The sequence below is a fragment of the Gouania willdenowi genome, chromosome 14, assembly GCF_900634775.1.
Source record: "Gouania willdenowi chromosome 14, fGouWil2.1, whole genome shotgun sequence".
NCBI lineage: Eukaryota > Metazoa > Chordata > Actinopteri > Blenniiformes > Gobiesocidae > Gouania > Gouania willdenowi.
In genome coordinates, this window is record NC_041057.1 from 31382237 (window position 1) to 31396084 (window position 13848).

General features: G+C 35.7%; 1 protein-coding gene across 3 annotated transcripts in view; it reads left to right on the top strand.

The window, feature by feature from the left end:
- The window catches only part of LOC114476186 (calcium/calmodulin-dependent protein kinase kinase 1-like), a 134190-nt gene that overhangs the window by 98047 nt on the left and 22295 nt on the right, over positions 1-13848 (top strand). For all 3 annotated transcript variants that reach the window (XR_003675542.1, XM_028467524.1, XM_028467525.1), the window contains exons 9-11: positions 1884-1972; positions 9567-9766; positions 12555-12608. Coding sequence is in view for 2 of the 3 variants with exons in the window: in XM_028467524.1 (XP_028323325.1) it covers positions 1884-1972; positions 9567-9766; positions 12555-12608 (343 nt within the window). In the remaining variant the exon portion in view is untranslated. The remainder of the gene's footprint in view (positions 1-1883; positions 1973-9566; positions 9767-12554; positions 12609-13848) is intronic.

Genomic DNA, 13848 nt, shown 5'->3' on the forward strand with positions numbered 1-13848 from the left:
CATGGCGGCGCGCAGGGTAAAGTAGTCCCAGTTTTAAAAGTTAATAAAATGGATATGGTGCAAAATAATGTATTGTGTTAGGCATAGATCTACTAATAAGGACATTTCTAAGGTTTTAGGCCACATTTGTAAAAACAGTGGAGGATTCCTTTAATAGTGTTTATATTAATAATATTACACATGTTCGGACTCGAGGGGAGATCATGGCTTTCTGCTGATCAGAGCACTTTAGTAAAACCGATGTGAGAAATTGTCTGAGTTTTTGAAAAGCGCTTATAAATAAAATGTATTATTATTATTATTATTATTATTATTATTATTTTTATTATTGATGGGACAAGCAAGATTTCCTTGTGAAAAGAACAGTATGAGTTTTCAGGTAAATTTACGAGGTCCACCATTCACTGACCAGGTCTATTATTATTTTTATTAAGCTATTATTTTACATCAATCTATAAATTTGAAGAAAGTGCACAATGTGGACACTAAACAGGTCAATAAGTGAAACAGCACTGATCAGTTGATTGATCACTGTTTAAAAAGTCAGGAAAAACATGAATTTTCAGCTTGTGTGCAGCGTTAGCTTTAGCAGCTAACTCTGCATTTTTACTTTGGAGACCAATACCATGTTTCCGCAAAAAATCTTTCAAGGAATCAACGCTCAAACGGATAAAATAATCTATATCTCTGTCAGACTCACTGTCTACACCGTCAGCCATGTAGAGTTTATACCTTTTGACCTTTGACCTCATGCACGAGAACTGAACAAGAGCGAGAAAAGGCTAATTAGAGCTCCACTAATAACATCAATAGGGATGTAACGATTCACTCAACTCCCGATACGATGCGATTCACGATACTGGGTTCACGATACGATTCTCTCACGATTTATTATACAAAATGGGAATGTAGACAAATGATGACTGAAAAATATTCCTTTATTTTTTTGGGGAAAAAAAACTATAAAAAAACTACACTGTTTTCCTTTTATTTTTCATTTTCAAAAGAATCCCTTGATAAACTATTCAAAACAATGCAATTTAACTAAAAATATATCTACAATGAAATAAATAAAGGAATAATACAAATGAAGAATAAGCCTATTAATTTAAATTAAATTCTGGTTCTATAGTAAACAATGAAAAACTGTGTAATAGTTATTTTTCTTTTTAAAAGTGCAACTGAAAATGTACTTTGTGCCTTAACAATTGCACTTTAAAAAAAAAACCCAGTAATTTCACTGCATTTAGGTCAGATATTTGTTTGGACCAGCAGAGGGCGCTGGTAACCCAGTGGTCGGTTGGCATGCAGATATCTTGCAGTGAAGAAGAGATGCTATGCTAGCAGACAGAGCTCATAGAAAAACGTGACTTTTACAGATATTCACGTAATATTACAGATATTTTTTTGGTGCTAAAGGTGTAAGGAATCATTTATGAACATGTTTAAAAGTAGAAGGCGGCCAGAAAGGAAGTATTGGCAGATTCCGCCCGCCGCCAACACTTCTGGATAATTTTCACAGTATCAATGTGAATCGTGATACCTATGAATCGATTTTTAACTGACTTACGATAAATCGTTAAATCCCTAAATAACAACCATTGACGGGATTTGAAAAGTTTCTGCTTAAGGTCTTTTTTGTTTCTTTCTGGTGTACGACTAAACCTTGTTTATAAAATCTAAGAATGGTGGATATGTAATTATCTGTTGACTTTATTTATTTTCCTTTTAGAAATAGTCCTGACAGCTTCTTTTACTCAATAACACTTTGTGTCTGTTGTACAAAGGCTCCCATTGTTGTTTCCTCTCCTGATAGACAGACGTGTCTGTCACACTGCCTTTGTGTTTGTCCTGTGTCCCCTGTTGAATGCTGGGATTTGTAGTCCAGTGATGGAAGTGCCTACAGAGAATCCGTTTTCAGAGGAACAAGCCCGTGTGTACTTCAGAGACATCATCCTGGGCATAGAGTACCGTAAGTAGAGCTCACATCCATAACTGCAGCTCACACATGATTCATTGACCTGAAAAAAGCATTTGACACTATAAACCATGAAATACTAATCAATGAATTAGAACATTACGTGATCAGGGGGGTCAACCTTAACTGGGTCAGAAGCTATTTAGATAACAGGAAACAAAATGGGAGAACATCAACCTGATTGTTTGGACATTGTGTTTGGCATCCCCCAGGGCTCAGTGTTGGGACCTAAATTATTTATCAACTACAAGAATGATATATTTAATGGATCAAAATGATTGAAATTTGATCTATTTGCTGATGACACAAACATTTGGGATTCTGGTAGGAATGTTCAGCAACTTTTGGACATTATCTCTTAAGAATTAAGTACTGGTTTGACAGTAGGGCTGCACAATCAATCAAATTTTAATCGCGATCACGCCATGATTAAATAAACCGGATCGTTGGCAATATTTACATTTAAAATAAGGGCTCTGCATTCTGTTATTGTGTATTTATTTAGTTAGCCTTTGGTATATTTAAAACAGGTACATGGGTAAATTTTTTTTAAATTCTTATTTAAAGCGTAATTTTTCACTGTAAACTGTACACATGTTGTTTTTTTAAAAGCAGTGTAACAAAAAACTGTTTTGTTTTTTTAAACTTTGTTCAGTGGATCTATTTCTGCTGCTGTAATTCATCATTTTTTTATTTTCTGTTTTTTTTAAACTATTGTTATTTTATAATTTTACATGTTCGAAAAAAAAGACATGAACCAATCAATTCCAAATGTCCTTTTTTACAAGTGTAAAGTTGGTTTCCCGCACAAGTGCAAATGTGAGTCTTGTGTATCATGCAAAGGTAACGTTAGAGCTAATGAGCTAACATGTAAACGAGCCTCCCCTCCAGAACGTGTCAGAGGATCAGTTCTCCGCATTAACGTTAATTACAACATAACATGTGAAGCTCACAGTCATTAGTGTTTCATTAGTCGGCGTTTAACCCTAGCATTAGTTCAGTAGAACGACATCAGACTGGAGGCCAGCACGCATCCAATAGTGGGCGTGGCCAAGGCTGACCAGCTCAGAGACACTGTTTATTTAACACACTCTGTACTATACACTACAAACTCAATGAGTATATACTGTCTACTATAACATTGTTTCTCAAATTGGGGTTCACAATGGCATTACAGGGGGTACTTGAGAGAGAGGAAAATTAACAAATAAAAGCAAAAAAAAAAAATATGGGATTTTATAATGTTTATCTTAAGTCAAAAATGATAATCACACTAAATAATACCAGCAACTCACAAAACGTGCAAAATAAGAGAAAAATATACTGAATAATAAAATGAACGGACAAACGACAACAAAATACACAACCTGACACTAAAAACACACGCACTAAGAGAGAAAAATACTTAATATTACCAGCAACACACAAAATAACAACAGACACACTAAATGAGAGATAAATACACAAGATCAATACAAGATACACAAAAATAACAGAGAAAACGACATAAGAAACAATCAAACGACACCAAAAACACACACACATTGAGATAGAATCATTTATATTATACCAACAACACACAAAAATGACAACAAAAACACACAAAATGACACTAAAAGCTCATAAAAACACACAAAATTATGATTGAAATGATTTTGATTAGAACATGAATTGAATAAACAAGGGTCAGTGTTGGACTTACATCAGGAGGGAGATAACCGTAAATGAAAGAAACTTTAGAAATAAATCCAAGCCTAAATACTGTTTCTTTCCACTTATTTACAAAATTAGATTCTTTAAAATGTGTGTTATCACTTATTTATTTCATCATTATGATCTATAGTTGTTTTTTTTATAGAATGTTGTCGTCGCACAAAGGGGGTTACTTAATTTCAAAAGTAAGAGAAAAGGGGGAACCAAAAAGGTTTGAGAACCACTGTACTATCACCTATAAATATGATTAGGATGATGAGCATTCCTTTCCACTGAAGTATACTTTCATGTTTCCCAAGATGCATTTGGAGCCGACAATGACAAAAACCTGAGTCAGACTAAGGCTAATTATCTCTGTTGATTCTCCATCTTTGAACGTTCTGAAAACATTTCAAGTGAGAAAGTGACCAAGTAGAATATCAACATGTGCGCATTTCATCATAAAACTCACAGAAACACATTTAATTTCATTCCAACATTTCCAAGATTTTTTGAGACCCTCTATTCTGAAAAAACAACAGCCCTATTTACAAAAGCGTTAAAAAACGAATAGAAGACAAGAACAGATGCTTTTGTTTTGTAAAGGGGATGTTTGATTTTTAGCGTGAAGCTGGTCCCAGGATGATTTTACATTCCACTCGCAATGCATCATGGGACGGTTGAGTATGACTAGTGTACCCATCGTGCACACTTAAAAAATTACTCCATATGGTATAAATCTGGGTATTTCTCATGTACTCAATCTTTTCATACTATCTAATGTGAACACATACATACTAATTTAGACATCAGACTTAGTATGAGTAGTACGTTAGTATGAGTAGTACGTTAGTATGAGTATAGTACTTTAGTATGAGTAGTACGTTAGTATGAGTAGTACGTTAGTATGAGTGTAGTACGTTAGTATGAGTGTAGTACGTTAGTATGAGTGTAGTACGTTAGTATGAGTATAGTACGTTAGTATGAGTATGGTACTTTAGTATGAGTAGTACGTTAGTATGAGTGTAGTACGTTAGTATGAGTGTAGTACGTTAGTATGAGTATAGTACGTTAGTATGAGTATAGTACGTTAGTATGAGTATAGTACGTTAGTATGAGTATAGTACTTTAGTATGAGTAGTACGTTAGTATGAGTAGTACGTTAGTATGAGTAGTACGTTAGTATGAGTATGGTACTTTAGTGTGAGTAGTACGTTAGTATGAGTAGTACGTTAGTATGAGTGTAGTACGTTAGTATGAGTGTAGTACGTTAGTATGAGTGTAGTACGTTAGTATGAGTATAGTACGTTAGTATGAGTATAGTACGTTAGTATGAGTATAGTACGTTAGTATGAGTATAGTACTTTAGTATGAGTAGTACGTTAGTATGAGTAGTACGTTAGTATGAGTATGGTACTTTAGTGTGAGTAGTACGTTAGTATGAGTGTAGTACGTTAGTATGAGTGTAGTACGTTAGTATGAGTGTAGTACGTTAGTATGAGTATAGTACGTTAGTATGAGTATAGTACGTTAGTAAGAGTAGTACGTTAGTATGAGTAGTACGTTAGTATGAGTAGTACGTTAGTATGAGTATAGTATGTTATTATGAGTAGTACGTTATTATGAGTAGTACGTTAGTATGAGTAGTACGTTTGTATGAGTATAGTACGTTAATATGAGTAGTACGTTTGTATGAGTATAGTACGTTAGTATGAGTAGTACATTAGTATGAGTATAGTACTTTAGTATAAGTAGTAAGTTAGTATGAGTAGTACGTTACTATGAGTAGTACGTTAGTATGAGTATGGTACTTTAGTATGAGTAGTAAGTTAGTATGAGTAGTACGTTAGTATGAGTAGTACGTTAGTATGAGTAGTACGTTAGTATGAGTATAGTACGTTAGTATGAGTATAGTATGTTAGTAAGAGTATAGTACGTTAGTATGAGTAGTACGTTAGTATGAGTAGTACGTTAGTATGAGTAGTACGTTCGTATGAGTATAGTACGTTAGTATGAGTAGTACGTTAGTATGAGTAGTACGTTAGTATGAGTATAGTACGTTTGTATGAGTATAGTACGTTTGTATGAGTATAGTACGTTTGTATGAGTAGTATGTTAGTATGAGTAGTACGTTAGTATGAGTAGTACGTTTGTATGAGTATAGTACGTTAGTATGAGTAGTACGTTAGTATGAGTAGTACGTTAGTATGAGCATAGTACGTTAGTATGAGCATAGTACGTTAGTATGAGTATAGTACGTTAGTAAGAGTATAGTACATTAGTATGAGTGTAGTATGTTAGTATGAGTATAGTACGTTTGTATGAGTAGTACGTTAGTATGAGTATAGTACGTTAGTAAGAGTATAGTTCGTTAGTATGAGTAGTACATTAGTATGAGCGTAGTACGTTAGTATGAGCATAGTACGTTAGTATGAGCATAGTACGTTAGTAAGAGTATAGTACGTTAGTATGAGTAGTACGTTAGTATGAGTATAGTACGTTAGTAAGAGTATAGTTCGTTAGTATGAGTAGTACATTAGTATGAGTGTAGTATGTTAGTATGAGTATAGTACGTTAGTATGAGTAGTACGTTAGTATGAGTATAGTACGTTAGTATGAGTATAGTACGTTAGTATGAGTATAGTACGTTAGTATGAGTATAGTACTTTAGTATGAGTAGTACGTTAGTATGAGTAGTACGTTAGTATGAGTAGTACGTTAGTATGAGTAGTACGTTAGTATGAGTATGGTACTTTAGTGTGAGTAGTACGTTAGTATGAGTAGTACGTTAGTATGAGTGTAGTACGTTAGTATGAGTGTAGTACGTTAGTATGAGTGTAGTACGTTAGTATGAGTATAGTACGTTAGTATGAGTATAGTACGTTAGTATGAGTATAGTACTTTAGTATGAGTAGTACGTTAGTATGAGTAGTACGTTAGTATGAGTAGTACGTTAGTATGAGTATGGTACTTTAGTGTGAGTAGTACGTTAGTATGAGTAGTACGTTAGTATGAGTGTAGTACGTTAGTATGAGTGTAGTACGTTAGTATGAGTGTAGTACGTTAGTATGAGTATATTACGTTAGTATGAGTATAGTACGTTAGTAAGAGTAGTACGTTAGTATGAGTAGTACGTTAGTATGAGTAGTACGTTAGTATGAGTATAGTATGTTATTATGAGTAGTACGTTATTATGAGTAGTACGTTAGTATGAGTAGTACGTTTGTATGAGTATAGTACGTTAATATGAGTAGTACGTTTGTATGAGTATAGTACGTTAGTATGAGTAGTACATTAGTATGAGTATAGTACTTTAGTATAAGTAGTAAGTTAGTATGAGTAGTACGTTACTATGAGTAGTACGTTAGTATGAGTATGGTACTTTAGTATGAGTAGTAAGTTAGTATGAGTAGTACGTTAGTATGAGTAGTACGTTAGTATGAGTATAGTACGTTAGTATGAGTATAGTATGTTAGTAAGAGTATAGTACGTTAGTATGAGTAGTACGTTAGTATGAGTAGTACGTTAGTATGAGTAGTACGTTCGTATGAGTATAGTACGTTAGTATGAGTAGTACGTTAGTATGAGTAGTACGTTAGTATGAGTATAGTACGTTTGTATGAGTATAGTACGTTTGTATGAGTATAGTACGTTTGTATGAGTAGTATGTTAGTATGAGTAGTACGTTAGTATGAGTAGTATGTTTGTATGAGTATAGTACGTTAGTATGAGTAGTACGTTAGTATGAGTAGTACGTTAGTATGAGCATAGTACGTTAGTATGAGCATAGTACGTTAGTATGAGTATAGTACATTAGTATGAGTGTAGTATGTTAGTATGAGTATAGTACGTTTGTATGAGTAGTACGTTAGTATGAGTATAGTACGTTAGTAAGAGTATAGTTCGTTAGTATGAGTAGTACATTAGTATGAGCGTAGTACGTTAGTATGAGCATAGTACGTTAGTATGAGCATAGTACGTTAGTAAGAGTATAGTACGTTAGTATGAGTAGTACGTTAGTATGAGTATAGTACGTTAGTAAGAGTATAGTTCGTTAGTATGAGTAGTACATTAGTATGAGTGTAGTATGTTAGTATGAGTATAGTACGTTAGTATGAGTAGTACGTTAGTATGAGTATAGTACGTTAGTAAGAGTATAGTATGTTTGTATGAGTAGTACGTTAGTATGAGTATAGTACGTTAGTATGAGCATAGTACGTTAGTAAGAGTATAGTACGTTAGTAAGAGTATAGTACGTTAGTATGAGTAGTACGTTAGTATGAGTATAGTACGTTAGTAAGAGTATAGTTCGTTAGTATGAGTAGTACATTAGTATGAGTGTAGTATGTTAGTATGAGTATAGTACGTTAGTATGAGCATAGTACGTTAGTATGAGTATAGTACGTTAGTATGAGTAGTACGTTAGTATGAGTATAGTACGTTAGTAAGAGTATAGTATGTTTGTATGAGTAGTATGTTAGTATGATATTTCCAACACAGCCAGTGTTCATTTTAATAGTTTTAGTCTTAGTTTAGCCATCAGGTCTAATTGGGTTCTAGTTTTATTCATCTAACTGACATTAAGATTTTAATACAGATACAACTAAAATATAAAGTTCAAGAGTTTGTGCATTTTTTTAAAGCTTTAATTACGTTAGCCAACCTGATATGGATGATATTAAGGCTTGTCCCTCCATCATGTCACAAAAGTAGTCTGTGGTTTTAATGGCTTCATAGGAGATCGATTTCTCTCTAAATCTAAAACGTTTTCTATCCAACAACAACTGCACAAAGTACAAAAAGTGATTAAAAGTGTGAATACATTTATGGTTGGTTTGATCAACCAATAAAAACTGGAGGTATATGTACTGTACTTAAAGTAGTGGTTCCCAACCTTTTGGGGATCGTGACCCCATTTTGATATCAAGAATTCCTGGTGACCCCAAAGACATCTTTTTTCCTAGAATTAGTTTTTGATCATGGGCGAACAGTTTAACACAGGCACACTTAGGACAGCCCCTTCATTTATACTGAGATATTTTTTTCGTCCCAAACCTGGCAAAATTTAAAATAAATTAATAAAAGTAAAAATAAAAACAAAATAAAAATATGTTTTTAAATATGTATAAAATTATTAATTAAATGAAGAAAATTAAAAATTAAATTAATTTGTATTTTCTTTTTTATTTCAACTTTTATCATCTATATTTCATTTTTTGACTATGTTATTATTATTGTTATTATTTTGCATTTATTTATTAAATGATGTATTTATATTTGTATTCATATTTTAACTTCTGTATTTTTTCCCACTTATATTGATTTATTTGTATTTAATTTTCAAGAGTTTAAAAAAAAAACAATTTGATGTTTATTTATTCATTCATTTTATTTTAATTTTGGCAGGTTTGGTCGTCCATATGATAGACTGTATTACAAATGCAGAGTGGCCAGGATGTTAGTTACAAATTGTGCCAGTTGAGATATTTTAATGCTACATTTTATTTGAATTAGATTTATATTTGACAAAGTAAAAGTATAGAATAGTTACAGATATTTAAGATTGTGTGTTTTCGTTTGGAAAGGAATGATAATATAAAAATCAGCATTTAAAAAAATCTTTATTAATTACTACAGATTTCCGGAGACCGCATTTAAACTCCAGGCGACCCCACATGGGGTTCAGACCACAAGGTTGAAAAACACTGACTTAAAAGGGTATCTGAAGGGGTTTTAATCACTCATTTCCATACAGGAGACACTTGGATCTTTTCTTTGCCCATGGTAAATAATCCTTAGGTAGACTTAGGTGAATATAATGATTCTATATCAGGAACCCACATAGAACATCTAATGAACACACTGTTGAACAGAACGTATACTTTCCTGTTTGCAGTGCACTACCAGAAGATCGTCCACCGAGACATCAAACCCTCCAACTTGTTGTTGGGGGACGACGGTCACGTGAAGATCGCAGACTTTGGAGTGAGCAACCAGTTTGAAGGCAACGATGCTCTGCTGTCAGGCACCGCAGGCACGCCCGCGTTCATGGCCCCCGAGACTCTGTCTGATCAACGCAAGAGCTTCAGCGGAAAAGTGAGTTTATGTCCCTATAGCGTACACACCAGAGTGTCTCATTGATGTGCTTTAAGCTGCTCAGGGATGATAAATAACATTCATTTAAGTTGTTCTCATCCACTACTATTGCCAGTGTGACTGCAGAAATTCTGCCATAGTGACATTTCTAGTGTTTTCTAGTGTTGTATTGAAAGTTGTTGACAAACTGTTGATATTTTGAAACATCCAAATTCAAAACTGAAGTCATATCACACGATAAAGGCAAGGCAAATTTATTTGTATTTGTATCTCATACAGAAGTTCAATGTGCTTTACATGATTAAATAGAGTAACAGAAAACATTCAACAGCTTAAAAATAAATACGTAAGAACATTAAAATCAGCAGTAAAAACCTTAAATCAACAATAACATGAGATAAAATCTCCCTCTCAATCATAATCAAAGGACAAAAAGAGCATCAGGTGATTCAATTTTCTCCTTTTCTGGCAAAACCCCCACAACAAATCACTATAACATCGTGTTTTAAGGCCTGTGGCCGTTGAGGCTGATGACTTTTATTTTGAAGCCTGAGGTCGAGCCATTTGCCAGCGCTTGTTTTGATAAGTGACCCCATGTAATTTGGCGGAGGTTTTGCTGAGTCACGAGTCCCTTTGGTCTGACAAATGACAGAGGTTTTCCTGATACCTCACTCTAAGACCTGTACACCGTACACAATAGCACATCTGTTTTTTTAAAGCCTCACATGACATCAGTCAATCGATCAATCTTTATTTGTATAGCAAAATTTACAACAAAGTCATCTCAATGCGCTTATCAAAATATAAAATTCATAATAAAAAAGAAAAAAAACCCAACAAGATCCACATGAACAAGCATTTAGCGACATTGGGAAGAAACAACTCCCTTTTAACAGGAAGAAATCTCCGTTAGAACCAGGTTCAGAGGTGGCAGCCATCTGCGTGGACTGGTTGGGGTTAGTGGACAGAAGAACCAACAGAACAGGATAGAGAGATAGAACATCAGAGCGTCTCAGACTAGTTGAGTCGTGAACCACAGATCAGGAACTGACATCATCAGCTTCACGACACCTGAAATAGAGCAGAGAGAGAAGTACGAGGAGAAGACACTGACTGCAGAAAAACATCATACAGTATTATCCCAGTGGCCTAGTCAGCACTTATTATAAAGGTGATGAATCTCTTCCAGTTTATTGGTTAGCTAACAGTGACTCTAAGGTCAGTAAATGCAACTGTTACAAATGAGCCCATGTCTGCTCTAGCAGTTAGGTTATGTTATGATTCTCACCTATAGACACAGGACTGGTGCCAAATATAATGTGTGTGGAAATGACCAAAAACATTCACTTGCCTGATAAATGGTGTTAATAGCCTCATTGTTAGTATTGTGTTTGATTGTTTAGGATGAAATATGGACTAAGTACTATATTTTTATGTACTTTGTGCCTGGCTGTATGTTTTTTCTGTGCCACATGTAAAAAAAAAAAGAAAAGAAATATCCTGTTGGGACTGATATCTGTCACCTATTGCTTGAATCTTGTATTTCTCACATAATTAGTATTTCATGTATACATAGAAGTGCAAACTATGGCACAATAATGTTGAAATTACCAGTACTTCTTTCCCCACATAAAATCTGTGGCCCACATGAGATCAAGTGGCCCCTGAACTAAAATTAGTTTGACACCCCTGGGTCTAAATCAGTGGTCCTCAAACTTTTTGGCTCAAGTACCCCTTTGTCTTATTTCTGACCCCGTTTGTCCAACTAGAACATTAGAACGTTCTAATCAAGATCATTTCTATCATCATTTTATATATTTTTTTTTTATTCAGTATATTTTTCTCTTATTTTGTGTGTTTTTGTTGCCGTTTTGTGAGTTGTTGGTAATATTCAGTGTGATTATAATTTTTACCTAAAATAAACATAAAACCCCATGTTTTTAATGCTTTCATTTGTGAATGTTCCTCTCTCTCTGTCTCAAGCACCCCCTGTAGTGCCATCGCGTACCCCCGTTTGAGAAACACTGATCTAAATCACATGTGTGTTTTACAATGAAATGTTTTGGTTTGGCTGTCCTACAGTCATTAAACTGTTCATGTTCATGGATGTGTGTGTTTTAGCTTGTTAGCTCCCTTTCTACTGTATTTAAATCATGCATAATAGGTTTAATATGTTCTTTAATTAGATGGTAGGTGTGTGTGTGTGTGTGTGTGTGTGTGTGTGTGTCATGGGCTGATGGCCAACCCAAAGGCCTGAACAGAACATATTTTTCAAAGTAAAAAGCTCTCAGCGTGTAAGAGCGGTTTGGTTTTGGTGGATTATGTGCTCCTCTCTCTCTGATTAGTGCTCCAAACAGGGATTTAGTCACGCTGTGTTAAGAGAAGCCTTTAAATCAACAGTGAGATCATCAATATTGCTCTCTCATGAGGTCCTGAAGGGCCCTCAGTGTTTAGTCTCAGAGGTCCTCCCAGTGTCTGTGCCTCTGATTTAGAATCAGTTTAATCAGGCTGTAGCTATGAGCTGCTCTTTGTCACACACACAGGCAGCACTGCTCATAAAGAGTGTGTGTGTGTGTGTGTGTGTGTGTGTGTGTGTGTGTGTGTGTGTGTGCGCGTGTGTGTGTGTGTGTGTGTGTGTGTGTGTGTGTGTGTGTGTGTGTGTGTGTGTGTGTGTGTGTGTGTGTGTGTGTGTGTGTGTGTGTGTGTGTGTGTGTGAGTGAGATCAGGCCGTCATTCACTTTCTAATTGCTTTTCTTCCACTTCTGCGATTATTTCTTATTTCTTTCAGGCTCTGGATGTGTGGGCGATGGGAGTTACCCTCTACTGTTTTGTCTTTGGAAAGGCAAGTCTACACACACACACACACACACACACACACACAAATAGCACACTAACTTAAACCAAAACCTCAGAAAGATTATTTTATTGTCATAAAATAGGACATGGTTGAGGACATAGGCAACACTGACAAATAAGCAAAGTATTTATATACTTTTTACTTAAAGGTACACTGTGTAACTTTTGGCCACTAGAGGCGCTAGACCGGTAACTTTCACGCAAGCGCCCCTAGTGGCCACAAGCACTGCAGCACTGTCGCAAAAATCAACAAACAGTCAGTCGGGCCGGCCTCCCTTCGTCTTTTCATTGTGTATGTAGACAGTAGTTGACCTGTAACTTTGGGATAAGGATAAGGACTGGGCTCGCGCCGCGGCTACAGTCTATGGGCTGGAGGAGCAGCCGCCATCGCCGCCCCCCTCTCCTTACCGCTCGGTCCTCCTCGCTGCGTCAGTGGCGCTCCCCCCTACTCCCTGGCCTCGCAGCAGTCGTCGGCCCCCTTCGCCGTGGGTCGGCACGGCGGCCGGGGTGTCCACGGTGTGCCTTTAAATATTTTTTTCTGGTATCTGTACTTTACTTGAGTATTAATTTTTTTTGCCGACTTTTTCCTTTTACTCTATACTTTTTTTAAACAATAATCTGTATTTTCTACTGCTTACATTTTAAAAATGAGCTCGTTTCTTTTAAGACCTTGATGTCACGACGTAAAAAGACACAAAATGTTGGTGTTTTTTTCTGCCAGGCAGGTCCCTTAGTTTTATGGTTAACATTTTCAAGTTTTTAAAAATGTTAAACTCAAAGCTGCTCTGGGGTTAATTGAGCATTTGCATTTTTTTTCCCTTAAAACAAACTCTGAATCTATCCATAAACTCTAGGTCAACATACCCCGCAATTGTAAGTCCAAAAAGCCATGCAGCAGCGCTGTTTCTGGCGGTGTGCTATTCTCCACCTGTACTTAAGTCAGTCACTGCGCGTCTTCATCCCAGTTACGCACAGTGGGTGGAGCCTCCCTGAAATGTGGATGTTCCCATTCAAATCTGGCTTTATGGTGTGCTTAAGTCCTTTTCCTCTTACGCGCTTCTAACCCTGGAATAAGTGCAGCGCCCCCATAAGGTGAAACATTATATTGCACTACAAATATGGACTTGGTTACATTTGGAGCCACACGGACTCGTGCGTCATGCAGCAGCAGCTGTGATCACTCAGCTGCTGCTGTACGATTAATTAAAATTCTGACAGACGCAGAC